Here is a 27511-nt window from a genome sequence, read left to right as displayed (position 1 = left end):
GGCGCACAACAAATATCCACTGACTTCACGATTTGCCAACAAAGGTCTATATAGTCAAAGCTATGTTTTTTCCAGTAGTCATGTATGAATGTGGCAGCTGGACCATAAAGAAGGCTGAGCACTGAAGAACTGATGCTTTCAAACTGTGGTGTTGGAGAAGACTCTTGAGAGTCCCTTGGACTGCAAGGAGATCAAACCAATCAATCCTAAAAGAAATCAACCCCGAATATTCATGGGAAGGACATGCTGAAGTTGAAGCTCTCATACTTTGGCCATCTGATGCAGAGCCAGCTCATTGGAAAACATCCTGATGCTGGGAAAGATTGAAGGCAGCATGAGATGGTTAGATAGCATTACAACACAATGGACATAAGTTTGAGCGAACTCTGGGAGATAGTGAAGGACAGAGGAGCCTGGCAGTGCTACAGTCCATGACGTCACCAAGAACCTGACATCACCTGGCCACTGAACAACAAAAAGCACACCTCCTGCACTAGCCTCTCTTCTGTCCTCTTTCTGTAGTGCTCAGGAGCACTTCATCTGTTAAAGTCAGAAATCTGATAATCACTCAGAAATGTGAAATTTCATATTGTGTTGGGCCTTAGGGTACATGGAAGAAGCCACCCGAGGCCCACTCGCCTGAGAAGTCAGGGAAGGCTTCCCGGAGGAGACTTGTGTGCTGCATTGTAAAGGGGGTAGGAAGTTACAAGGCCAAATGAGGTCTAGAGAAGGCCTTCAAAAGCACAAGGACCTTGACTAGAGGGAGGGCTGAAGGGAATGACCCAGGCCTGCGGGGAGCAGGGGCGCAAGAACCTCTGCGAGAATAAAGACGCAGGGTTCGAAAGGTAGGTTTTCTAAATTCAGTTAGATCTTCAAACTCTCCGAGTGCACAGAGCCATTCACCCGGTGCTGAGAGGGCCCCGGAGACGGGGCTTTCCCTTAGGCCTCACCTTGTACGCCTCTTCAACCTGGCCTCGAAGGGGAGGGTAAGCGGGGAGGACACCGCGACGGCCACTCAGAAGGGAGCTTGCCCCGAGGTCCCCCTCTTTGCCATTTCAGCCCGTTTCCTCCAGGTCTGAGGTCTCCTAACTAATGAGTTTGCCTTTTGGCCCAGAAAACAAATTACGGGAGAGCAGGATACCGAGGTTAGCTTTTTGTTTGCAGGATTTTTTTTCGAGGCTACTCGTACACGCGAACAAAATCTAGCTGCCTCCGGGCTGGGGGCGGCCCTACCACCTCTCCAGATTGTTTGGTTTCTCTCTAGAACTTTCAGCGAAGCGACGACCGGTGTGTTTACGGCGCCACAGTTCCAGTGTTTCAAGCGGCTAGTTTCCGGGGGAAAGGGGTGGCCAAGGCACTCCCACTCCCCGGGTTGGGGGAACTGGAAAGTTTACATGCTTCTTCCACAGTCCCCGGGTGCAGTTAGGAGAGGAGCAGGCACACCGGACTGCCCCTCCAAAGAAAGCTCCTCTTCCCCAGGGGCCGGGCCCAGGACCTTCCACTTTGGAGGAGAAATAAAAGTTGGGCGGGAGCGGGAAGGCGTTAGAGTGCGGGGCGACGGGGCGGTAGGGAAGTCGGGGCCCCCAGGCTGCGCGCGAGCCGGGGTGGAGCCAGCCGCCGGCCGCGGCGTCAGCGTTTAAGATGCAAATCGATTCCCCGCTCCACCACCCCCTCCCGCCCGGGGAGCGAGGCTCCGCCGCTCCGCAGCCGCCCCCGCCTCCTGCGCGCCGCGGCGCCCGGGCGGGCTGCTCTACTTAAGCGGCGCGCCGGCTTCCACCCGGCACTCCCCTGGAGCGCGCGGGCGAGGCGGGCGGAGCGCAGCGGGGCTCGCGGGGGCGCACAGCTGCGCGCTCGCATCGTGCGCTCGGCTCCGCGCGGCTCTCGGCGGCGGCCGGGGCGCAGGGCTGAGTGAGCGTCCGAGAGAGGCGGCGGCGGCGGCCCCGGCCACCTCTTGGCCATGGCTCTGGCCGACAGCACTCGTGGATTACCCAACGGGGGCGGCGGCGGCGGCGGCGGCAGCGGCTCCTCGTCGTCCTCGGCGGAGCCGCCACTCTTCCCCGACATCGTGGAGCTGAATGTGGGGGGCCAGGTGTATGTGACCCGGCGCTGCACGGTCGTGTCGGTGCCCGACTCGCTGCTCTGGCGCATGTTCACGCAGCAGCAGCCGCAAGAGCTAGCCCGGGACAGCAAAGGCCGCTTCTTTCTGGACCGAGACGGCTTCCTCTTCCGCTACATCTTGGATTACCTGCGGGACTTGCAGCTCGTGCTGCCCGACTACTTCCCCGAGCGCAGCCGGCTGCAGCGCGAGGCCGAGTACTTCGAACTGCCCGAGCTCGTGCGCCGCCTCGGGGCGCCCCAGCAGCCCGGCCCCGGGCCGCCGCCGCCGCACTCCCGGCGCGGGGTGCAGAAGGAGGGCTCGCTGGGCGACGATCTGCTGCCGCTCGGCTCCGCAGAGCCGGAGCAGCAGGAGGGCGCCTCGGCTGGGGCGCCCTCGCCCACGCTGGAGCTTGCTAGCCGCAGCCCGTCCGGGGGCGCGGCGGGCCCGCTGCTTACGCCGTCGCAGTCGTTGGACGGCAGCCGGCGCTCGGGCTACATCACCATCGGCTACCGCGGCTCCTACACGATCGGGCGGGACGCGCAGGCAGACGCCAAGTTCCGGCGAGTGGCGCGCATCACCGTGTGTGGCAAGACGTCGCTGGCCAAGGAGGTGTTCGGGGACACCCTGAACGAGAGCCGGGACCCCGACCGGCCCCCGGAGCGCTACACCTCGCGCTATTACCTCAAATTCAACTTCCTGGAGCAGGCCTTCGACAAGCTGTCCGAGTCGGGCTTCCACATGGTGGCGTGCAGTTCCACGGGCACCTGCGCCTTCGCCGGTAGCACCGACCAGAGCGAGGACAAGATCTGGACTAGCTACACCGAGTACGTCTTCTGCAGGGAGTGAGCTCCCCGCTCCCCCTGGCGACTCCAGCGCGCCCTTCCGTCCTTTCCTTTTTGCCCCGGAGGGGACTCTAGATTTCCCCTCCGACCCACCGCGTTCTCGCGTTTCCCCGTTCCCCACCTCCCGTAGACCCACTGCCCCCTCACTTTACAGGCTGCAGCTTCAGGTCCTCTCGGCTTCTTCGTCTTCTCCGGACCCCACTGAAACAGAGAGCCCAGACGTACCCCTCCACCCCATGTTTCCTCTGCCCCCGGCCCCAAACCGACCCTCCCCCCGAATTGTCCTGCAGTCTGGGTCTAGTCGGGGGGTGGGGCAGTGTGGCTACAAAGCCACCGAGTAGTCGGGAATTGTTCCGACCCTGATTGGACCTTGGCCGCTTGTATAGAAGATTCCTTGAAATCTTCTCAAAGCCCTGATGACTCACTCGCGGTCTAAGAGACTTGGTAGCACTCTGGGAATAGCTTAGTTTCGAAAGGTCATTCGTTACGCAGTCTTTTGACCTTCTTTAAAGGTAGAGTTTCAGAAGGCTAAACGGAGGACTCCGGGGCCGAGCCGGAATGAGTTCAGTGCGGAGGCAGTTCAGTGACTACACGTGAAGAAAGTTCTGAACGGTTACAGGTAGGAGAAGAATCTCGTGCTGGCTCTACGGAGGAGCCTCTGCTTTCCGTGCCGAGTTAAAGATCTTCGCCTGTGGCTTAAACTTGCAGGACGTTCCCCTCCTGCCTGAGGAGGCACCCTTTCAACTGGGCTCAGCGCCCGAAGCCTTTGGTGTTCGACGGCTTGACATGGCAGCCTTTATTGGCAAGAAGGGGAAAGACAGCATGACAGCCCAGGTCACCAAGTACTGCTGTGACTGTGAACGGAGCTGGGTGGTAACGCACGTCGTGGGTGTTAGGAAAGCCCGTTTTCTTGCAGTGAATGGCAGTAGTACCTTAGCTCTTAAGACTTAGGGGGTAGGGTGGGGAGGGAGGAAGGAGAAGGGTAAGAGGGGTGGGAAAGGGGGGGAGCAGATACACTCATTTATTGTTGACAGTTGGAAGTTTGTACCATCCGTCTGAGTATATGCGCATTAACAAAATAGCAGGCAAGAAACAAGCTGAGCGTTTTGTAAAGATCAATCACAGATCTCCTCTTACCTGGCAGTTGATTGAACTAACTGTTTTGAGTCCTAAACTTAGAAGTTGCTGATACTTTTGTAACCTAACCAAAGAGTTACCCAGTAGGATTTTAGTTTTTGAACTTTTATTTTCTTGTTGATTAAAATCTATTACCTTGAGCAAAATATGTTTGAGTTACTTAGATTTAGTTTTCTTATTAAAAAATCCTTATTTTCTCCAAGCCCAGCCAATGTTGACTTCTGGGCAAACCTGAAAATGCCCTTTTGATGCAGGTGGTTTGAAGTGAAGGTGAGTCTTTCCAAATGACAGAGCTGCAGAGAAGCAGAAATGCTGAGGGCTGCCATCTGTAGATAACTGGAAAGTGGGAACATTTTTAAATGAAGGCAAATAAGTACTTCAGAGTGAGCTGAGCAATAAAATGGTGTCCCAGGTAAATGCAGCTGAAGCAGAAGGAGACCTGGTTGCCTTATACCTTTACTTTACCATGGAATAAATCCCCACTGTATATCCTATCTACACTGTAAGTGAAGGGAAATGAATCCTTATCTTTCATGCTGTGAGGCTCCTTTGGATATTCTGTGATTAAGGAGAAGCCTTTCCTTTTTCATTTGTTTCAGCATCATTCTCTGAAGTAAGTTTTTAAAAGATTTTGTAAGAGTCTTTTCAGTGTTGAAATTAGCGCTATTTTTTTCTTCTTTTTAAAAATGAATCTTGTACTGTATCTTCCTATATGTCCATAACAGATGTTAAGAATTGAAATAGTTTTATTCTTAGCCTCATGTGATCCAATCTGTATATACCATACATAAACATTTTACATGAATCATTTAGTTTTTTAATTCATTTACTAAATGCTATAAACTTTCCTGTATTTACCCTAGTAACTTGCATCAGATGGTGTATATACTAAAGCAACATGCTTTGATGAGTTTCTTATATCCTTGTCTATGGGGAAATTGGGTTAGAAAAAAATGCATAATTATGAAGCTGAATTTGCTCCATTCGCTTGGCTATTAGTTGTATTCTAATATGTTGATTAACTATCTTTGTAAACCAAGGTACCTGCATTTTTAATCCACTAATTCTTTTCTTTTTTTATTGAGGGAAAGGACTTGAGGTCTTTCACTGGAGGTTCAGTTTTAGAAAAGTAAAGTTAGCTTTATATACAAAGACTGTAATTTTAAAGGAAGCAGAAAAATTCAGGAAGTCATATTTGCTGGTGCTGAGCATGTTCTCAGACTAGGTAACGCATTAGAACATACCCCTGTTTCAAACCTGAAATGATTTAGGGATGTCACCCGCTGGCCAAAAGTGAGTATCACAGAGATTTCTGTACCCCATGTAGTCTTCGGTATTGTGCAACACAAAGCACATAATTGAGAACATCTTGGGGACAGATCAAAGCCACTGACATATGGCAAGACTCCGAGCTTCTCATTTTCCTTGTTAAATCTGCTCAACTCCAGGAGTCATGGGAAACTGCTCGAGTTTTGTCTCTGCCACTCAAGTCTAAAAAGTTTTATCTTGTAAAACTTTGAGTTGACTGTTCCTCTGCTTGGCAAAATTTTACTCCTTCCAGACATCCCTGGTGGCCTGCAGGTCTCCCCTCCTTCTTTCATTAGCTGAAAAACTGGGAATTGAACCGTTAGAGACAGTAAACTGACCTCTTTTCGTGTGATGACTGTCCTCTCTAAAGCTGAAAGTTGATACGTGAAAAATTCCGTCTTCAACCTAAAGTAAAGGCTGGTTAGGAAACTCATGTTTCCCTTGGGTGGACCCTGTAACTGAGGTAAGATGACTTGGCCTCTGCCCTCTTGGGTCCCTTATTCACCATGTGCTTCATGGAAGGAACCTTAGTGGCCTACATCACAGGCTGGAGTATTGATTGTCATCTGTAGGTTGGATGAGATTCTGAGGGTACATGTGAGTAAGCCCTCCAAAGACATTCAGGAACTTGGAAGAGTGTCATGGATTTATTCAGAAATTATGACTGCATTCATCTGACTCAGTGCAGTGTGTATTTACATATGTAATGGCTCAACTACCATTTTGTCCATAAATACTACTGAGATTTTAATAACAAATTTAACTTTTTGAAAAAGAATAGTTGACATTGGTGGTTAGAAAAACAGGTACCATGTCCAATGCTTTTGCACCAAGAGTTTGACAAATTGTCTGTTTTTTAATACATGTAGAATTATGATCCATGCTCATTTTAATGTTTCAGATTATGTGTTTTGGAAAATACTCCTTGAATGTGTGAAACTTAAATTTTTTTTCCATTTCAAGACAATTTTTATTCATGTGTTTTATTTGGGTTTGGTGTTGATAGCAAAGTAATTTGTATTAATACTAGCCCCAATTGTCTTCTCTTTCAAACCAGATCCATATAAATATATATATAGCCTGTTGCTTCTCTGGGGAAATGCATAATCTGAATTCTCAGTCAAAATGGGCAACTGGCAGTGCTCATGACACATTTCCATTTTTATTAGATTTTTCCTTGTAATGTTATTACATTAAAGCCATGTAAGTTGAAGCTTTGATAATTTTTTACTTTTCAAATTATGGTAAATTCTAATCTAATACTCAAAAACAAACAAACAAACCAGTTTTGTACTCCACATGAAAAATGCTAAATGATAGTGCAGGTATTTAGAAAAGTATTGACTGGGGTTGAATTCCCTAAGAATTTCTTTTATAGTCTAAATCATAAGTACTTTACTCAGTTAACTTAAAATTTTTATTGTAAACTGAATGTTTTTATTCTAAACCTACCAGAGTAAATTCTTTGGATTTTTTTTTCTGTTTTTCCTTATTATAACTCATTTAAAAACTGAATTAGTTTTCTTAGATGACCTAAATCTCTCTCTTGAGAAATAAAATATTGTTGTTTCCAGTGGCTATCGTACCTAAAATAAGACTTCCTAAAGCCAGAAACATGCTATGTTGAAGTTAACTTTATTGTCACAATTTTGGACAATAAACATCTAAAAGGATTAATGTTTGAAGATTAATATTCTCTACTGGGACCCTTGAAACTTCGATGGAAGAAATTCAACCAGAATATTTATATTACAGTATAATCTTGTGTGGTAGGAAGCTGAACTAGTTGATCAAGAATTCTTGTCACCTTAGACATTTTGTGATTTTTTTCCCCCAAGTTTTTAAAAAAAAACTTAAATGTGTTTTGAGGTATGTGGACATAATTGTAATGTAAACTATTATACAACTGTCTTTGTGACTTCATAGGCAGGTGAATTTTGCTATTACTATTGAATACAAATGACAATTCATTTATGATCACTCAAACAGCATTTGTGATGTTTAATGACAAAAATATCCATTATGGATGTTAATTTTGAAGTTATAAATTATGTGCTATTTAAGTTTTTCTGGGCATCTGAAAAACTCTTATCTGGGAGACGATGTAAGATTCCCACAGAGTTACCTGGGATTATGAAATTGTTGAACATGTTATATGCTCAGTGATATGGATCACTGAGCCATTTCCTCAGTGATTGAAGGAGAAAGGGGGAAAAAAATCATCATACAATTAACAGACTTTATAACAAAACAGAAAACCAAGGAAAAAAACAATCCTTCTATATTTTAAAAACTGACGAAGTTCTTCTCAGACATGCCCAAACTTAGAGTGAGGATTTCTTCAACCATCTAAATGCTCTAGAAATTTTGGTTCTCTCTGTCCACAACCAGTTGTATAACAGAAATCCTCGATACTGTTTTCCTCCCTGTGTGTGAAGTAATGAATCATTGATTATGTGACTTGTTATGTATTCTATTAAACACTAAAAAATAAAACATCCACTCCTTTGATTATTCCTCTTGGCTCCAAGATATGGACTGGCTCCAGTACACTGGTCTAATTTCATTTAAGGGGCACTCTGAATCACTTCAGTCATGTCTGACTCTTTGCAACCCTATGGACTGCAGCCTGCCAAGCTCCTCTGTCCATGCGATTCTTCAGGCAAGAATACTGGTTAGTTCCTGGTAGTGGTTCAGTCGTGGCCTACTCTGTGACCCCATGAACTGTAGCCAGGCTGTTGTGTCCATGAAATTCTCCAGGCAAGAATATTGGAGTGGGTTGCGATTTCCTGCTCCAGGGAATCTTCCCGACCCTGGGATCAAACCTCCGTCTCTCACACTGCAAGCAGATGCTTTACCATCTGAGCCATCAGGGAAGCCCCAGAAATACTGGAGTTGGTTGCTATCCCCTCCTCCAGGGGATCTTTCCGACCCAGGGATCGAACCTGAGTCCCTTGCGTCTCCTATATTGCAAGAGGATTCTCTACCTCCGAGTCACCAGGGAAGCCCCTTAAATACTGGTAATGCTTCCTAAATTATTGTGAGGTTAATACCATTAGAAGGGCTCCTCCTCGGAAATTAGCCAGCTGGGCCAGGAGAGAATGGGCCTTTACCCCAGAGTTTTTTGTCAAGAACCCCTGTTGTCGAGGTGGTTTGGTCCTCAGTGTGGAGGTAAAGCCCTTCACAAACATTTTCTTTGACCACAGTCTCGGCAACACATGTGAATTATTTTGAACAGAGGATGGGGTTGTAGATAGAGATGATCTCTTAAAGTTTACTAGGAAAGGAAATAGATGCTGTGAGATAGGCCTTAATTAAAAGTATAATGCATGAAGATAAAATCTAAAAAATGTGGGAAGAGGCTGTGCATTTAAAAAAAAATATTATTTGCTGTTCTTAGTCGATCAGTTGTGTCTGACTCTATATGACCCCCATGGACTGTAGCCTGCCAGACTTCTCTGTCCATGGGGATTCTCCAGGCAAGAACACTGGAGTGGGTTGCTATGCCCTCGCTCTAGGGGATCTTCCCAACCCAGGGATTGAACCCAGGTCTTCCTCATTGCAGGTGGATTCTTTACCATCTGAGCCACCCGGGAAGCCCATTTATTTTATTATCTTAGTATAATTGCTTTATAATGTTGTATGAGTTTCTATTGTACAGCAGAGTGAATCATCTGTATGTATAGATATATCTGCATTTTGGATATAGGGGCTCTTTCTTGAATCATCCATGGTCATTGATGTCCCACTCTTCTTGATTGAAAACACAGTGCCTCCCGGGTTGAGAAACCAGAGACATTGGAGCTGGCCACACCAGCCCTGGGTTGCTGGGCTGTGACACAGGAAGCTGTGCGTTGGGTGGGGTAGCAAGGCCGGCTTTGGCCTTCCTCTTTGCTTTAGCCTGTACTTCCTCTAGATAGCATTTGTTTTAGTTTCTAAAAAATGTAGGGTGAAAAATTTAAGCAGTATAAGAGTGTGTATCATAGAAAGTAGATGTCTACCCTTCAGTAACCCCTAGTTTTTTCCAGGGGTGAAAGTGAAAGTGAAATCGTTCAGTCGTGTCTGACTCTTTGTGACCCCATGGGCTGTAGCCTACCACGCTCCTCCATCCAAGGGATTTTCCAGGCAAGAGTACTGGAGTGGTTTGCCATTTCCTTCCCAGGGGTAATCATTGGTAAATCTTTATAGAAATATTCCATAAATTGAATGAATGAATTAATATAGGAATGAATGAATACATAAATAATTCCTCTCTCTTTTTTTTGTGTTTAGTAGGGTTTATATCCATTCCTTGCCTTGCTTTCTTCTTTTAACCACTGACCCTGGAGCTCTTGCAATGCATGCTTGTACATGGAGCAGTGATTTACCTCATCTTATTTGATGGCTTCATAATATTCTGAGTGATATGCCATTGTTGAGATGTGCTGTCATTTATTTTACCAGTCTTTTTTTGATGGGCATTTAAGTTTTTTTTTTTCTGCTTCAAAAAGTGCTCTGTTGAATATCTTTTTACATATATGCAAATATATCTGAGTCTTTTTTGTATGAAGTGATGCCAAGAGAGAAAGTACCTGGAGATGCTTTTTTCTTCTTTAAGTGCTGTGGAAATAATAGGATTCATTGGAAACTCTAAAGGGAATGAGGATGGTGGTAGGGTGAAATAACTATAGAGTCATTAGATAGATAAGAGTGTGAAGTTTTATGTACCTTTCACACTGAGGACAAGCCCCCCTTGCAAGAAAAAAAAAAAGAAACCCAAAACCCAAACCCCACACACACACCTTTTTTTTTTTTCAATTTATGAAAGTCCTCCTCCCCCCTCAGTTTTTATTCTAGTTTTTTTTTTTCATTAATTATGGCTGATGCTTGTTTTTAAGAATATAGTACGTTAGAGGAACTATAATGTTTCCCATACTTCTTAATGAGGCACCTCTTGGGGGAGTTGGAAAAGGATGGGAAACTATAAAATAAATATGGGGCACCTTCCTGGACTATTAGTTGGACTAATTGAGGTCTGGATATATGAATTAGGGAATTAAGTAATTTACCTGGTAACTGATTTACAAATACTGATTCCATTTTATGGAAAGAATGGTAAATTTACGTGAATTTATTTATTTATTTATTTTAATTTTAATTTTTACTTTATTTTACTTTACAATACTGTATTGGTTTTGCCATACATTGACATGAATCCACCACGGGTGTACATGAGTTCCCAAACATGAACCCCCTTCCCACCTACTTACGTGAATTTAAAAGACAAATTCCTAAACTTTGAAGATACCCTGAAGTTGTAGAATTCCAGGGAGGAGTTCACCTTCTTTTGTCGCTGAGAACTTGGTGATGGTGGTGGTGGTGATGGGGTTGAGAACTGTTGGTATCTGCTGGGCTAGTGTTTTGATGGCTAGGTTAGGGAAGATGTTAGTCTCTCAAGCTCTTTGCTCTGCTCACAAAGTAAGTTTCAAGGCCAGTGCTGTTCTGAGGCCAAAAAGCACCTCCCCTCCCACTTACAGGTAGAGTGCTCTCTGCTGCTGCTGCTGCTAAGTCACTTCAGTCGTGTCCGACTCTGTGCGACCCCATAAACGGCAGCCCACCAGGCTCCACCACCCCTGCTATTCTCCAGGCAAGAACACTGGAGCGGGTTGCCATTTCCTTCTCCAATGCATGAATGTGAAAAGTGAAAGTGAAGTTGCTCAGTCTGGGGCTAAGTAAAAAAGAGGCAGAGAGGGTTACTTTTGGTTATTAACTCTAAACTTGGCTTCTGCAAGATTTCTCTATGGGGAGTCATTCACTAGTCATTCATTCATTCATGCAAAATCTCTTGAGTACCTATTGTATGCTCGGTTGTGCCTGTCTCAAGAGACATACGAGTAAGTGCTGAGCATTAGTAAGGGAGCTGGTGAATAATGACAACATAACTTGGAAGTGCAGTGCTGGGATAGCCTGAGTAATTATGGGAGTGAGAAAGGGGGATATCTAACTCTGTAGGCTTGCTAGAGGAGGAGATGCCAGAACTGAGGTTTCAAGGTAAGAAGGAATGGAGGTGCCTTCTAAGCACAGGCCGACTTAATGAGGAAAGACCCAGGGATAGTAAGAATCATAAACTCATGGGAAAAAGCCAACCCCCTCCAATCGCACAACCCAAAACACCAAACCAAACCAAAACAAAAAAGTCAACCAATCAACCAAACGAAAAAACAGTTGGAGGGGCAATGTTTGTGTTCTTGTTTAGTCACTAAGTCGTGTCCAACTCTTTTGTGACCCCGTGGACTGTAGCTGGCCAGTCCATGGGATTTTCCAGGCAAGAATACAGAAGTGGATTGCCATTTCCTTCTCCAGGGGGTCTTCCTGACCCAGGGATCGATCCCATGTCTCCTGCATCAGCAAGTAGATTCTTTACCACTGAACCACCTGGGAAGCCCATGAGAGCCTCATATATGATATTGAAAGATTTGAACATTATAGTTCTTAGGGATGAAGAATTTTAAGTAAAATGTGAAATAATCAAAGGGTTGCATTGGAGAAGGGAAAGGCTACCTACTCCAATATTCTGGCCTGGAGAATTCCAGGAGAGTCACAGGCAGAGCACATGAGTCTGCCTGTGGGGTAAGGTTTTGTTCACCTTTCTTCTCCCTTCAAATGTTTCAGGTCATGCAACTTAAAAAAATTTTTATTTTTAGTTGGAGGATAACTGCTTTACAGTATTGTGTTGGCTTCTGCCATACAATGTGAATCAGCTATAAGTATACATATATCCCTTCCCTCTTGAACTTCCTCTCCACCCCTACGCCTTCCTACCCCTCAAGCTTGTCACAGAATGCTATGTTGAGCTCCCATTATCTATTATTTTACATATGGTAATGTATATATTTCAGTGCTACTGTCTCAATTCCTCCCACCATCTCCTGCCCCCTGCTATGTCCATAAGTCTGTTCTCTATGTCTGAGTCTTTGTTCCTGCCCTGCAGATAGGTTCATCAGTACCATTTTTCTAAATTCCATCAGTTCAGTTCAGTTCAGTCGCTCAGTCATGTGCGACTCTTTGTGACCCCATGAACTGCAGTATGCCAGGCCTCCCTGTCCATTACCAACTCCCAGAGTTTACCCAAACTTATATCCATTGAGTCAGTGATGCCATTCAACCATCTCATCCTCTGTTGTCCCCTTCTCCTCCCGCCTTCAATCTTTCCCAGCATCAGGGGCTTTTCAAAAGTGTCAGCACTTCTCATCAGGTGGCCAGAGTGGGTTAATATATGATACTTGTTTTTCTCTTTCTGGCTTACTTCACTCTGTGTAACAGGCTCTACATCTACCCCAGTTCAACTGACTCAAATGTGCTTCTTTTTATGGCTGAGTAATATTCCATTATATATACGTACCACAGCTTCTTTATCTAGGTCATGCAATTTTACCTGAGATTTGTTTGCAATAATAATGGGAACAGTGTGGTTTTTCTTTTGAATTTATTTTTAATTGGAGTATAATTTCTTTATAATATTGTGCTTGTTTTTGTCATGCAACAACACAAATCAGCCCTAAGTATACACATGTCCCCCCCCTTTTGAAGCTTCTTCCCACCCTGCAACCCCATCCCACCCCTCTAGGTTGTCACAGGTTGAGCTCCCCATGCTATGTGGCAACTTCCCATTGGCTATCTGGTTTACCTATGGTAATGTATACATTTCAGTGTTACTCTCTGAATTTGTCTATCCTCTCCTTTCCCTGCTGTGGGAACACTGTGTTTGAATGAGGAACTCTTCTGTTAATCCCTAGATCTCATCCTCAAGAGATGTAGTAGAAGTCTTGAGAGAAACCTAATGAATTATTTATTTAGTAGGTAGTTTATCAATCACCTACCTGCATTAATGCCTCAAGAACCCTGAAATAGCAGTTCATCCTTTCAGCTTTCAACAATCATCCACTGAGCCCCTCAAATATCTGAGAAACAGGCATGTCCCTTCAGGTTTGCTTTCTTTATCTTCCACAACAGTGAGCAAAACAGTGAACTGGCCAGTTAAAGAAACTTTACCTCTGGAACAACCAAAAATCACAGAGATCTTAGCCATGTTGGGCATTATACACTTGGCATTTTTGGGCTTTTATGAATAGTATCTCCTCTTGCAATTAAAAAAGTACACTGAATAGCTTCTAAGAATGATACCCTGTTATGTGCTGCCCTTCCAGAGTTTTTCAGAGTGGAAAAGATGAAGCCAGCAATGGCATTTTTTCAAAATTTGGGGCTTCTCCTTTGTTATAGTAACTGGAAAAGATTTCCCAAGTTATTTACAAATTATTCCTCATTAATTCATTATCTTTCTCCATTACTTTCTGGGTGGGTGATAAAGAATCCAAGGTGAGATGAAGCCCTCATTTCTGTATGTTGATGGAAAGGGCAGTACAAATATCTTCTTGTTCAGCCTTTATCTTTCTTCTTTGGAAAACATTGAATGAAAGCCACTGGTTAGGGTGAGAGGAATGTGAAGGAAATGAAACTAGGAGTTTAGATTTCCTGGCGACTTGGGTTGTTTGCTTTTCTTTATGGTGTAGTCTTAATATTCACTCACCTTTGACATCTATTTGCCCATTTGTAGGAGGAGAAAAAGCATTTATGTCTTTAGTTTTGTTTCAGGGCTCCCTACTGCTTAGCACATAATAGATCATCAGTAGAACTGTGTTGAATAAATGAATGAGTGCTTATGTTAATTCATTCTTTTATGTATTAGGGAAAAAATAAACTAACTTAAAATTAGCTTTTACCTTTTTGGTAACACTACCAAGAATCACTTTTCCCTCTGTATACCTATGTATATATTTTTTGAGAAATTTGTAATTGTAGTTTTCACAAATAAATACATAAAAATGACTATCCTCTTTGACTTGAAAGTCGCAGGAATTATGATGAGACCTAAACTGATTTGGTTATTTTTTTCTGAATAGTTGTTAGGTGGCAGCTGTTCCAAGGCCCCAAATACTTGACAATATTTCCATTTTATGATGGAAGTTAAGTTCACTGACAGCTATATTATAGGCTTTCCTCTGGGGCTGTTATTTGTTACAGAGTTTTGAAAATCTTAACTGGAAAGTTTCAAGAGGTGCCTCTTAAGAGTTGTAGGAAAGAAATTTGACTTCCCTGACATGCTAGAGTGTACTGTTTCAAATATTCAGCTGGTGAGAGTTGTGAGTTTTTAAAATGACAGCTTTAAGGACTTTAAAAAAATGAATGACCTGTACAATGATGTGCTGACCTTACAATAGCAGATATGTTTTTTTTTTCTCCTTCAGCTCAGAACCACGTGTATTCAAATGTATAAATTCTCCCCCTCAGTTTATGTTAGAAAAACAGCTGTAAGGTCTATGTTTTATCCAGGGATCTGGGAGGCTTTCTTTTAAAATGTGAGCAAGAAATAGCAACAGTGCTATGGGCTGAATGTTTATGACCTCCCAAAATTCATATGCTGGAATCCTAATTCCCACTGTGATGGAGTTTGAGGGTGGGGACTTTGGGAGGTGATTAGGTCATGAGGGTGGAACCCCGATGCATAGAGTTAGTGTCCTTATAGGAAAGACCCCAGAGAGACCCCTCATTTCTCCCACCATGTAAAGTCAATGAGAAGAGGTGTGTCTATGAACCAGAAAGCAGTCCTTCATCAGACACCAAATCTGCCAGTTCCTCCATCTTGGACGTCCCAGCCTCCAAAACTGTGAGAAGGAAATGTTTGCTGCTTCAGCTAGGGGTCTATGGTATTTTTGTTATAGCAGGCCAAACCAAAACTTCATTATATTGTTGTTATATTTCTCCCCTATAATGTACAATCTTCTCCCAGTGTCTTAAGAGAATTCTCAAAAAAGCTTCATGCTATTATCATCATTTAATTTAATTCTAGTGCAATTTGAGGATAAGTGAGGAAAATCACTGCTTTTACCTTAATTTCTGGATCTAACAGGAGAAAAGAGCCTTTGGAGCTTGTACATGGTAAGCTCCCCTAGGCTGTTGACAGGGAGATGCAAGAAGGTCAGGATGATTCAGGCATTGAGTAGTGGGAATGTATGAAGCACGATTAGGAAAAGGCAAGAATTCTCCTTTTGTATAAGAAAGTTGAATTAATAAACCTATATAAATGCTGTCCTTGAAAACAATTATTTTGGTAGACTTTACATTAATTTCAGTAAGAACTATAGGAAATTAATTTAAAATGACGTTTAGCAGATTATTAGTAGGCAGAGGAGAGGCAGTATCTAGTAAAAGCTGTTGCTATTGGAGAAGGCTGTAAGGTGAGTGTGGAGAAAAAGAAAGCCAGCCAGCAGTCAGGCAAAGAAAAGGAAATTTATCAGAGGGAAATGAGATGATGACTGGCCCTTAAGGAGAACCAGTGTCCTCCTTTTTTGATGGGGTCTTTCTTATACCCTTGGCAATGAAAAATTCTCTGAAGGGATGGTTAATTTTTAGCCTGTAGCTGAGTCCTGTGGTCACGTAGCCAAAAGTCTTAAATCAGGTGTCCTTGTAGCCTTGAGAAGGCAGGGGCCAGTGGGAAAACAGAATGTTATTTGGCAATTTGGTCAGTCTCAAGGGTCACTGTGATTTTATTCTTTGTTTGCAAAGTCAACATAATGAGCCATTTTAACAATGAGCCCCCATGTAGGCCCTATGTAGATGAAATAGTTTTGGAATTGAATGGTGGTTATGGCTGCAACAACAATGTGAACGCACGTAATGCCACAGAATTGTCCACTTAAAAATGGTTCAGTTCAGTCAGTTCAGTTCAGTCGCTCGTGTCCGACTCTTTGCAACCCCATGAATCGCAGCATGCCAGGCCTCCCTATTAAAATGGTAAATTTTACATTATGTATAGTTTACCATAGTAAAATAATATGGGCTTAATAAAGGTAACAAAATATAGACAATTATAAAGCAAGCAAAAGTTGTTCTTTAGCTTGACCAAAAACTTAACACTAAAATTATCTCCAATTATGATGAAGAACTATGGAAAGTCATTTCTTTGGTTGTGTTTTGCCAATAATGTTATTCTCACAATTCTTCACTTGGATGAGTTATGAGTCACACAATAAAATCAGTCTAATAACTTTTAGTAACCTTTTAATTTCTGAAAATTTGAGAATACGTGTTTGTGTCAGTATGTGCTTAAATTTGTATTATGTGGATTTTTAATTTTTTGTGCTTTACCCCTTTGCATTAGCTCAGATAATTAAGAATTGTTACTCAGAATGAATTGAAATTCCACTTGATTTGAAATTTCAAAGGGGTTTGCAAGAACATATGATTCCTATTTAAAGGGAGAAATGAATAATTGTTCAGGAAGGTACGTGAGTTTAGAGTCAGGAACCAGCTTAGCATCTGTAATTTTAAGAGAGGGTCTGATCTATGTTCTGTCTATTAATACTCCCACTGTTATATAAATTAATTTGGTGTTCACAGGGCTTATAGCATAAGGCCAGTCTTTGTGGAACAAAGGTATGTAATGGAGAAATTATTGTTGCTCCTCTGCAACGGGAGGGTTAAGGATGACTAACAGATGTGAGGATCTGTCTTAGCTGCTTTGGAGTTGGCATCATTTGCGAAGTTGAATCAAAGCTGAAGGCTGCCAACTCAGGAGGAAGTAGATGCTTCAGAGTAATGGATTGTAAACTTGGGTGAAATTGAAACTGGGAAGGAAATATACACCAGATGGCAGAGGAACGAACTGAACTGAAGTAGTTTTAGACATACAGAGCAGTGGTTTTCAATGGGGTGTCAGGATGGAGGGGCAGTTCTTCCCTCTCCCCAGGGATCATTTGGTAATGTCTGGAGACATTTTTGTTTTACAAGTTGGAGGAAGACTGTTCCTGACATCTACTAAGCAGGGACCAGAGATGCTGCTAAACATTCTATTAATATACAGGACAGCCTCCCACAACAAAGAATGATCTAACCTTACATGTGATAGTTTTGAAGTTGAGAAGTCCTGTGATGGAAAAGAGAATGAATAGACGGACAAAGAAATGGCTAGGGTAAGGTGTTTGGTCCAAATGTAGAGCAAGAGCAAGGCATTGAATATTGCTGAATTCCAAGAGCAAAAGATTATGTGGATTGTCAGATTTGAGAAGGGCTTAAATGAAGGAGGAAAATGGTGTGTGGGTAGTTAGTCTCTTGCCAAGGTACTTTTGTAACCTTGGTGGATGTTCTATTGGGAATAGCCAGGAGAAGACAGGACATGAAAAAAAATTGATCAGAAGGTCTTGCCAGGTTTGTATCAAGCCTGGAGAAGAGCAAGAGAGTACCATAGCAAGAGGCAGCAAAATGAAGGTCAAGAGGTCCTAGAATGATGAAAAGAAGTGGGTAAATATGGTGGTCTAGGTAGCTAAGTGTGGAAGAAAGTCTGGGAAGAAGTGAAAGGTAAAAAGGAGCAGAAGCTAGCAAGGTAGAACAATGGTTCTCAAACCTGTGTACATTAGAATCACTTATGGAATTAAGAAAAATACTGGTCCCTGGGCCCGACCTCAAACTGTTACTCCAAGTTCAGTCATGCCAATAAATCAGAGATGAAGTATTGAGGCAAAGAATACAATTTTATTCGGAAAGCTGGCAGACCAAGAAGATGGCAGATTAATGTCTCAAAATAACCATCTTGTGGGGTCTGAACGCCAGGTTCTTTTATAAAACAGAGAGGTGGTGAGGTGAGGAAGTAAAGTAAAAAGGCCATTTATCTTGCAAATATCTTCTGGAATGGCCAGCCTTGGGGATCAGTTCAGTTTAGTTGCTCAGTCGTGTCCGACTCTTTGTGACCCGATGGACTGCAGCACGCCAGGCCTCCCTGTCCATCACCAACTCCCGGAGCTTACTCAAACTCATGTCCATGGCATCAGTGATGCCATCCAACCATCTCATCCTCTGTCCTCCCCTTCTCCTCCCACCCTCAATCTTTCCCAGCATCAGGGTCTTTTCAAATGAGTCAATTCTTCATATCAGGTGGCCAAAGTATTGGATCCAGCTTCAACATCAGTCCTGATGAACACCCAGGACTGATCTCCTTTAGGATGGACTGGTTGGATCTCCTTGCAGTCCAAGGGACTCTCAAGAGTCTTCTCCAACACCACAGTTCAAAGCATCTATTCTTCAGCGCTCAACCTTCTTTATGGTCCAGCTCTCACATCCATGCATGACTACTGGAAAAACCATAGCTTTGGCTAGATGGACCTTTGTTGACAAAGTAATGTCTCTTCTTTTTAATATGCTGTCTAGGTTGGTCATAGCTTTTCTTCCAAGGAGCAAGTGTCTTTTAATTTCATGGCTATAGTCACCATCTGCAGTGATTTTGGAGCCCCCCAAAATAAAGTCTCTCACTCGGAGATGGGATAAGTTAATTTCTTTGTTGTAGCTATTCACAGTTGGACAGGGTCAGGATGTCTTCCTGAATAAAGGCATTTTGGTTTAACATTCAGTCAGGGGGTAGGGTTCCCTGAGGAAGTCCATTATGAATGGGCAGTATTCTATTAGTGAACAAAAACAATGGGAAACAAAGGTTAAAGTAAAACAAACAGATTCCACATGGGGTCAGATTTTGTTTTTCCCTATAACAAGAATGGGTTCTGGACTTCAGGTCTGGTTATCGACATCTCCTAGGTACTTCTTATGAGCAACTAGTACTGAGAACTGCTGTCCTAACAGGTCAGTAAAGTCAAGGATGAACAAATACGTCAACTAGAACAATACTCTGAAATAAGCTGCCATCCAAGATTAGAGGCTGCTTGCCCTGTGTTGCAGTGTTTTGCTACCTGTCCTTTGCAGAGAGGTGTGTAGGCTGCGTCTGAGATGACAGGAGCTTCAGGCTGGGTTTTGCTTGCAATTTGATGATAAGGAGTGAGCAGGCAGCAGGCGCTCACTTCTTCCTGGTGACCAATGACACAGCTTTGGGTTTAAACTGGTAGAGAGTAGCCAAATTACCCTGTGATGAAGAAATACCACTTAGAGTAAAAATAATAATAATGTAAGTTACATGGACAATTAAAAATTACTTCATATTCTACATATAAGATGGCATTACAAGAGACAAAATGAAAAGCCATCAAACTGTGGCTATCTTGGCAAAAATGCATCATTTTCTCTACCAGTAAAGGTGGTAAAGGTAGCCTGTTTTCTTACCTTGTTGCCCAAGGAAGGCTAATGAACTGGTCAGAGGGTACCTCTAAGAGCTTCCTTTTCAGAAGGTCATCCTTCATCTGTCTTTTCCAGGTCAGAGAAGACGTTCCTTTCTAGTAGAAAGGGAATATGAGTGAACGTGTTCTCTGTCTGCAGATTCCAGAGATGTTTTCAAAGGGGTTGAATAAGTGACTGGTGGTAAGAAATCTGTTCTGTTTTCATTTGTCTCTAGCGGGGGCTTGGTGGCAATTTAATATTCTTTATTATTATTTTACATGTAACTTCCTTCCTAGCTTATGATTCCTGTCAGGACTGAGTGTTATTACCCATTAGTCATTTTTCTTGGGTTGGCCTATGATGCTGCAAAGGAGGGCTGGTGTATTTCAGTCATTTTGCTTACAATTTGATTTGTGTTCTCTAGAATCCCAATTTAGTTTCATCAGCACATTTCAACATACAACAGCTGGGTCCCTGGATGAAGTTATTTACATACATTAGCAGCTGAAAGCTAAGCACCATGACCCAGAAGCTGGCCTGATATTTTCCCAGAGCCTCACCTGACATTTTTTAAAGTAAACTCTGCCTTCTTATTTGTAACTGTTGGTGTCAGTGACAATATCCTGTGAACGTTAAAAAACAAAACAAAACAAAAAACTGTTGGCCTCTAGATAATTTTTAAACTAAAATACTTTGATCAAAACCTCAAATCCTTATTAGAGAACAAGTTTGGTCCTAGTTTAGTATCGGGTAAGAATATTGCCTGCCTCCATTACAATTATGTTTTATTATTAGCCTAAAGGCAGAGAATCTGCTGATCCACAAACATCATTATGACTAAGACCCTGAACATGACTCCAAACACCTGACATCATATAGTCATGACATGAGAAGGACATGGATGGTGTGAGGCTTAGGGATAAGGCAGGTTGCCCACCTCCAACCATTTTCTTTTTCTATGTTTAAATTCTTGAGCTATGGTCCTGAGCAGTGTGATCAGTATGATAGGCTGAAAATACCACCACCATCTGCACTCCCCCCCAAAAGATCTCCTTCCTAATTATTGGAACCTGTAATTGTGAAAACAGTGTCTTTACAGATTTTGATAGAGTTAAGGATTTTGAGATCAGGATATTTGATTATATGTTGCATGTGTTAAGTCGCTTCAGTAGTGTCTGACTCTTTTCAACTCCAAGCCCGCCAGGCTTCTCTGTCCATGGGATTCTCCAGGCACGAATCCTAGAGTGGGTTGCATACCCTCCTCCAAGGCATCTTCCTGATGCAGGGATCGAACCCATGTCTCTTACATCTCCTGCACTGGCAGATGGGTTCTTTACCACTAGTGATATGGTGGTTCTTAAATGCCAACACAAGTGTTCTTATTAGAGAGGCAGAGAGAGATTGGAACACAGAGAGAAGAGGATGAGCTCGTGAGACCATGGAGGCAGAAGCTGGAGTGATGGGACCACAAACCAAGGAATACACTAAGTCCCCTACATAGGAACACGTTCCGTCTGGGAATGTAAGTCCAACGAAATTAGCCCAGGTATGCAGCTAACATAATCAGCTATATAGTACTATACTGTAATAGGTTTATCTACTTTTCACACAAATAATACATAAAAAACAAGCCCCCCAAATAGGGAAAACATTTTTAATCTTACTGTAAAGTACCTTGGAAAGTAGAGTAGTACAGTCCGACAGCTGGCATACGGATGCTGGCATTGAGTGGACAGGCTAGAAGAGTTACTGACTGGAGGAGGGAGAGGAGGTGGGGCATGGTAGAGCTGAAGGGTCATCAGCAATAGGAGACGGAGGGCAAGCTGCAATTTCACTCATGCCTCATGCTGATGGCACAGGTTCTGGTTCCCTGCTGGATTCAATTCTATCTACCTTCTTGAGAAAAATGATCCAGTGATGTCTGGGCAGTAGCTCTTTTTTTCCTCATCACAGATGACACAGTAGCACTGGATTGCATTCTGAATGGCTGCTGCAACCTTCGTGTGCCATTCTATGTTTGGGTCCTGTGCCCAAAACCCAACAGTGCCTCCTCAAATAAAGAAAATCCCTTTGCCATTTCCTGAGTCGTGAATCTCTTTGTTTCTTCGGTAATGTCTTCTTCCTTTTGTTTCTCTTGGTCCTTGCTCTGGGCCTCCAATTCCGTCTTTGCCTCACTGTTTCAATTATTTTCACCTTTGTTTCCATTGTTATCATTTGGCACTTCTTAGCAGTACCAGTGACGTCACTGTTCCTTTTATGCTTGCTTCCAGACATCCTGGACTTGAAATAAAGATAGTGTACTACTGTACTCTGTACCGTTCTGCACAGTAAAAGCCAACCACTGGTAGAGAATGCATATATGTGACAAGGTACGCCAGACACATGAACCCATGTGACTGAATATGTGAATGCACTAAGCATCTTTGAAAATTTTCAACTTGAAGGGTGCACTAGATTTTGGACACCTAGCCTCTGGACCATGAAGGAAAAAATTTCTGTTGTTTTAAACGATCAAATTTGTGGTACTTTGTTGCACAGGAACTTAATACAGTCAATAGGCGTCTATCCTATGGTTCTTGGACAGGTAGTTTATTTATTCTGATGTGTCAGTGTTTTTTTCTGGAAATGTTGATTTTCTTGATATTTTTCCATTTGGTATCTTATTTAGGATCCTTTCATTCTATTCAGTCCTTTCTGTTTGAGTGAATAGAGACCAGTATGGTAGATGACTAGCAGGATTGGTTGATTTGCTGAAGAAATCCCCAGACATGGGGCAAAACAATTGTGAACAAGTAACCCAGAAGCCTCATTATTTCAGGAAGGAGAGAGAATATTCTCTGCTATATATTGAATGTTCATCAGTTCAATTCAGTTCAGTTGATCAGTCATGTCTGACTCTTTGTGACCCCATGGCCTGCAGCACGCCAGGCTTCCCTGTCCATCATCACCTCCTGGAGTTTACTCAGACTCATGTCCATTGAGCCAGTGATACCATCCAACCATCTTATCTCTGTCCTCCCCTTCTCCTTCCGCCCTCAATCTTTCGCAGCAGGGTCTTTTCAAATGAGTCAGTTTTTCACATCAGGTGGCCAAAGTATTGGAGTTTCAGCTTCAGCATCAGTCCTTCCAATGCATATTCAGGACTGATTTCCTTTACGACTATTTTGATCTCCTTGCAGTCCAAGGAACTCTTAAGAGTCTTCTCCAGCACCACAGTTCAAAAGCATCAATTCTTTGGTGCTCAGCTTTCTTTACAGTCCAACTCTCACATCCATACATGACCCCTGGAAAAACCACAGCCTTGACTAGATGGACCTTTGTTGGCAAAGTAATGGCTCTGCTTTTCAATATGCTGCATCACTTCAGTGTTTTATTTTCCTTTCCAGTTTCTATGATAGACCCACTGTATTTTATCAGTATAAAAATAATGTTCTATCTTAGAACTGGAATTATACTCTATGGATAAGATTGTTAAGATTCTGGACTGAAATGGGGAGAACAGAACCAGGATGTTCTTGTCCCGTTTAGTCAATAGCAGAATGCCATCAGACTTTGCTCCTCTGCAGTGATCTGACCATGATGCACTGGGCCTGCTCACGAATTATGGGAAGCTATAATACAGGTGTCACTGAGGATAATGTGGGCCCTTAGGGGGGCTTATTTATACCTAAGTTGTGATGCCCAGTGAAATGTTTCAGAAAAACTAATGGATTTTTGGTTTTAGCCAAAGGTCCTGGAAATATGGATGAAACAAACTGCTGAATGTTTTAAAAATGTTCTTCATTAAAGCACTTTATGAATTCTTTTCTTAAAAAACCAGAGAAATATAATTCTTTTTATAATTATCTATCCCCTAGTGCAACAACTGCTTAAAGGGAACAGTCAAATCTTTATAATCGAGTTAGAAAAACTGAAATGGCCTTCTTTTGCAAAGAATTCTATCATTCTATATGTGCCTTTATCTTTGCCAAAAGATATCAATAAGCAAGCATTTTTGGAAGACATAATTTTATGACAAAATTGTTAAGTAAATTTTCTGTTAAATGTAAATGGTTTATTTTCCCGAATACCTTCCTCTTGGAAATGGGTGAACTCTTCAAAGATAGATTTGAGTCAATGGTAGGGGAAATCTATACTTAAAGATTAATTTTTTTTGCAGGCAAATACCTAGGAGGTTATCATTTTCACATCCTCTCCTTTCCTTCCATAATTCCTTACAGGGCACCTTAGTAGAAACTGATTGAAGTAAATAAGACATTGTCTTTGCTATTAAATATTTCATCAAAGCCCTCGTGAATTTTCAGATCCAAAGCAGCTGTGAGCAAGGTGGGCCTGAGATCAGATTGGGAGGGGAGAAGCTGTTCACTTCAGAATGAATCTCCAAAAGAACAAAAATAAGTTAAATTTCACTCAGTTGGGAGGTGGGTTATGCATGTGTAATTTTTATTTGCAAAATAAACCTTTGATAAGGAAAATGCTGAAGAATAATGACAGGCTTTGCTCTGAAGGGTCAATCTGAGAATTGACCAGAGAGACGGCAAATGAATTATGAATTTTCTTTTCCAGTGAAATCTCTTTTATCACAATTCTCAAAGAAATTGTCGTTATGCATATTGAAGAGAATGAGAATTAATTTAATTATCTACTTTCTCTTGCTCATTATTTATTTTTTATCTGAAAGACAACACTGAGTTTTTTGTTTTTTTTTTCACAGCTAACACTTTTGTTAAGTGAAACTATGATGAAAGCAAATAGAATGTTTTTGTTGTTAAAAATGTTCTAATCTATAATAAGTGTGTTTTCTTTATCTGAGACAATACAAACTGACTTACCTATCTTAATATACTAAAAATATAAGAAGGTGGATAGTGAAAGTATCATGTAAAGTTGAAATTTGCTAAGGGATTAGGTGATTGAGTTGTGTAAGAAGATAAAAACAAATAGAAAAGTTTTTTTTTTTTTAATTTGGAGTAAAGTTTGTCTTTTATGTTTGTAGACATTTATGTGGAGGGAAGGGAAGAGGAATTCAATTGTGGCAAAAGTGAGAAAGCAAAGGATTTTAAAACTCAGGCCTAACTAAGTATTTTCTTGCAACTGTCCAGTGGTCCTGCTTTCACTACACGCTGAGTTCCTACTGCTCAAGTCTGAGCGAGCTCCGGGAGTTGGTGATGGACAGGAAAGCCTGGCGTGCTGCTGCCCATGGGGTTGCAAGGAGTCAGATATGACTGAGCGACTGAACTGAACTGAACTGAACTAACATTGTATGTTAGTTGCTCAGTTGTGTCCAACTCTGCGACCCCATGTACTGTAGCTCTCCAGGCTCCTCTATCCATGGAATTCTCCAGGCAAGAATCCTGGAGTGGGCTGCCATTCCCTTTTCCAGGGTTATTGTCCCAATCCAGGGATCGAACCTGGGTCTTCAGCATTGCAGACAGATTCTCTACTGTCTGAGCCACCAAGGAAGCCTGAAGTAACATTAAGACTTATTAAATTATCTCCTTTGTGCTTCAGTTTTCTCAGTATAAAATGGAAGTACTGTGCAGTTTTGTTTCAAGTAATTCTTAAAATTATATATATATATATATATATATACACACACATATATATATATATATATATATATATGCATCTAGAAGTGATTTGTAAGTAGTGGGGACTCAGTCTTTTTTCTTTCTTTTATTTTTATCATTATTATTTTTTGTAAAGAGCACCTTTTTCAGCCAGTCATTGAAGCACCTCCTTTAGGTGGTGGTGTAGATTCTAAAGGTTCCCTGCAGATATTTCACAAATATTTTATTATTTTGAAATAACAAATGAGCAGACGAATTAAGGACTTCACACGTGCATATGCCTATCTATCTATCTATCTATCTATCTACCTATCTATCTATCTATCTATATCTGTATCTGTATAGCTTTTGTTTTTGAGGGGACATCTTACCTTTTCTTCCCTTCTTTTGTGTGTATATAAGAAGAAGGGGACGACCGAGGATGAGATGGCTGGATGGCATCACTGACTCGATGGACGTGAGTCTGAGTGAACTCCGGGAGTTGGTGATGGACAGGGAGGCCTGGCGTGCTGCGATTCATGGGGTCGCAAAGAGTCGGACACGACTGAGCGACTGAACTGAACTGAACTGATATATATTTATATCTGTAGGTTTTTTATTTTTGAGGGGACAACTTACTTTTTCTTCACTTCTTTTTTCCACATCTTTTTCTCAGACTGGACATACAGCTGCCATCAGGGGCCCTGGGCAAAATTTTGAATTTTGTTTTGGTAGCAACTTTTTGGAATCCCTTCATGTGTGAGCCTTACTTTGGCTTCCTACCATTTTCCAATTCTGTCTTTAGGGATAACCAGCATATAATGCTGCTTGTGGCAGTCAACCAGACCAAGGATCTTGAAAACCCATTTCTGAAGAGCTAGAACATGAATTAGGTTTGCATTTCCTAGGAGGGATTTCTCTGTGTAAAGAGGAATGAATTAGTCCACTTGAGAGGATGACCAGGGCTGGGAAAGGTCTTCTCCACTTGTTCCCTTCTTTTAGGTTTTATAAGGATTTGCAGATGTAGATAACAGACATGACTTATTTAACTTGCATAAATTAAAATAATGGATTGGCTGCAAATTTTCAAACTCAGTAGATTTTGCACTCAAATTTAGATTTAGGTTTCCCCTAAAAAAAGCCTGGCACTATCCAAACTGGCTAAGGATTGATGGAGGATAAATAGCTGCCTTAGGAAGGACGAGTGATCCCTAGTTCAGATAGTTTTCTTCTGCCCTGTGCAATTAGCTAAAATAGCTGTTTGACCCTTGTTTGCATTTGGATTTGTGACACCCACTCCACGCTTAGCACAGCTTACTCACCTCTACCTGTCTTGACCACATCTTCCCTCTTCCTGCCCCAGCATCCACCCACACATGTATGTTTTTCCAACAGAGCCCCTGAGCTCAGCTAAAAACAAGAACTGGTTGTCAGAGAAAGAACAGTGCTTACCATGGCAAACCAATGATACTCAAAGCCACAAAGCATAATTCCAGAAATGCCAGTTCTGTTTCTTCTTTCTTTTGAGAAGTAAATAATCCATTTTGGAAGTTAAAATTGTAATTAGAATGTTACAGTGGTAGTAGTCTTATGGAATCATTTGAAAAACAGTAGAGATGATAAAGAAAGACTGGAATTAAAAGGATGTAAAAGATAAATTGGATGAGTTCTCACCAAAGAACAGCTATATTAATTTATTTAAAAAATAGACTTTTAAGGCAAAAAGCATTACTAGAGATAAAGATAACATATTCAGTTTCTTTGAATGATGCAGCAATATTAAGTTGGGTGCTCCACATAATATAGTTTCAAATGGATAAAGCAAAATCAACAGAACTGTGAGTAAAAATAACTTTACAATCATAGTGGGAGATGTAACATCTCTGTCTCAATAAGTAACAGAACTAGTTAACAACAAAATTAACAAGGAAGGAAAGAGAAAGTTTTGCACAACACATTAACAAATTTGATCTAATGGTCACATACAGACAGGAAAAAGTGAAGAATACATTTCTTTTTAGTAACAGATGGGTTATTTATAAAAGTTGGTATATCCTGTGCCTTGAGGGAAGTTTAAACAATTTAAAAATGATAAAATCATACACAATATATTTTCTGACCATAAATGCGATTATGTTAAAAGTCACTAAAAATAGATAAATAAAAATAAATCAATATATGTTAAAATTAAGAAAGAAGTTTCTAAATAACCCATGGGTCAAAGAAGAGTTCATAATAGAAATTAGAAAATATTTAGAATCACACCTAAGTATACTCTGTATAAAAACTGATGGGATGCAACCAAAGATGTACACAGAGAAGTTTTAGCCATAAATTTGTACTTCAGCTTATGCATTCGTAAATATAGATGAATTTCTAGAAAAACATAATCTCCAAATGCTGACTCAAGAAGAAATAAAAGACCGTTCTACAAAGAACATTTT

At 41.9% G+C, this 27511-nt stretch overlaps 1 protein-coding gene across 1 annotated transcript; it reads left to right on the top strand.

The window, feature by feature from the left end:
* The first annotated feature begins 1957 nt into the window (after nt 1–1957).
* On the top strand, nt 1958–3805 carry KCTD12 (potassium channel tetramerization domain containing 12). The gene has a single exon (XM_052650259.1). It carries the CDS (start codon nt 1958–1960, stop codon nt 2942–2944), a length of 987 nt encoding a protein of 328 aa, XP_052506219.1. The 3' UTR covers nt 2945–3805.
* The last annotated feature ends 23706 nt before the right edge of the window (nt 3806–27511 follow it).

This window comes from Budorcas taxicolor, chromosome 12 (assembly GCF_023091745.1).
Source record: "Budorcas taxicolor isolate Tak-1 chromosome 12, Takin1.1, whole genome shotgun sequence".
NCBI classification, from domain to species: domain Eukaryota; kingdom Metazoa; phylum Chordata; class Mammalia; order Artiodactyla; family Bovidae; genus Budorcas; species Budorcas taxicolor.
This window is presented reverse-complemented; position numbering and strand designations above follow the sequence as displayed.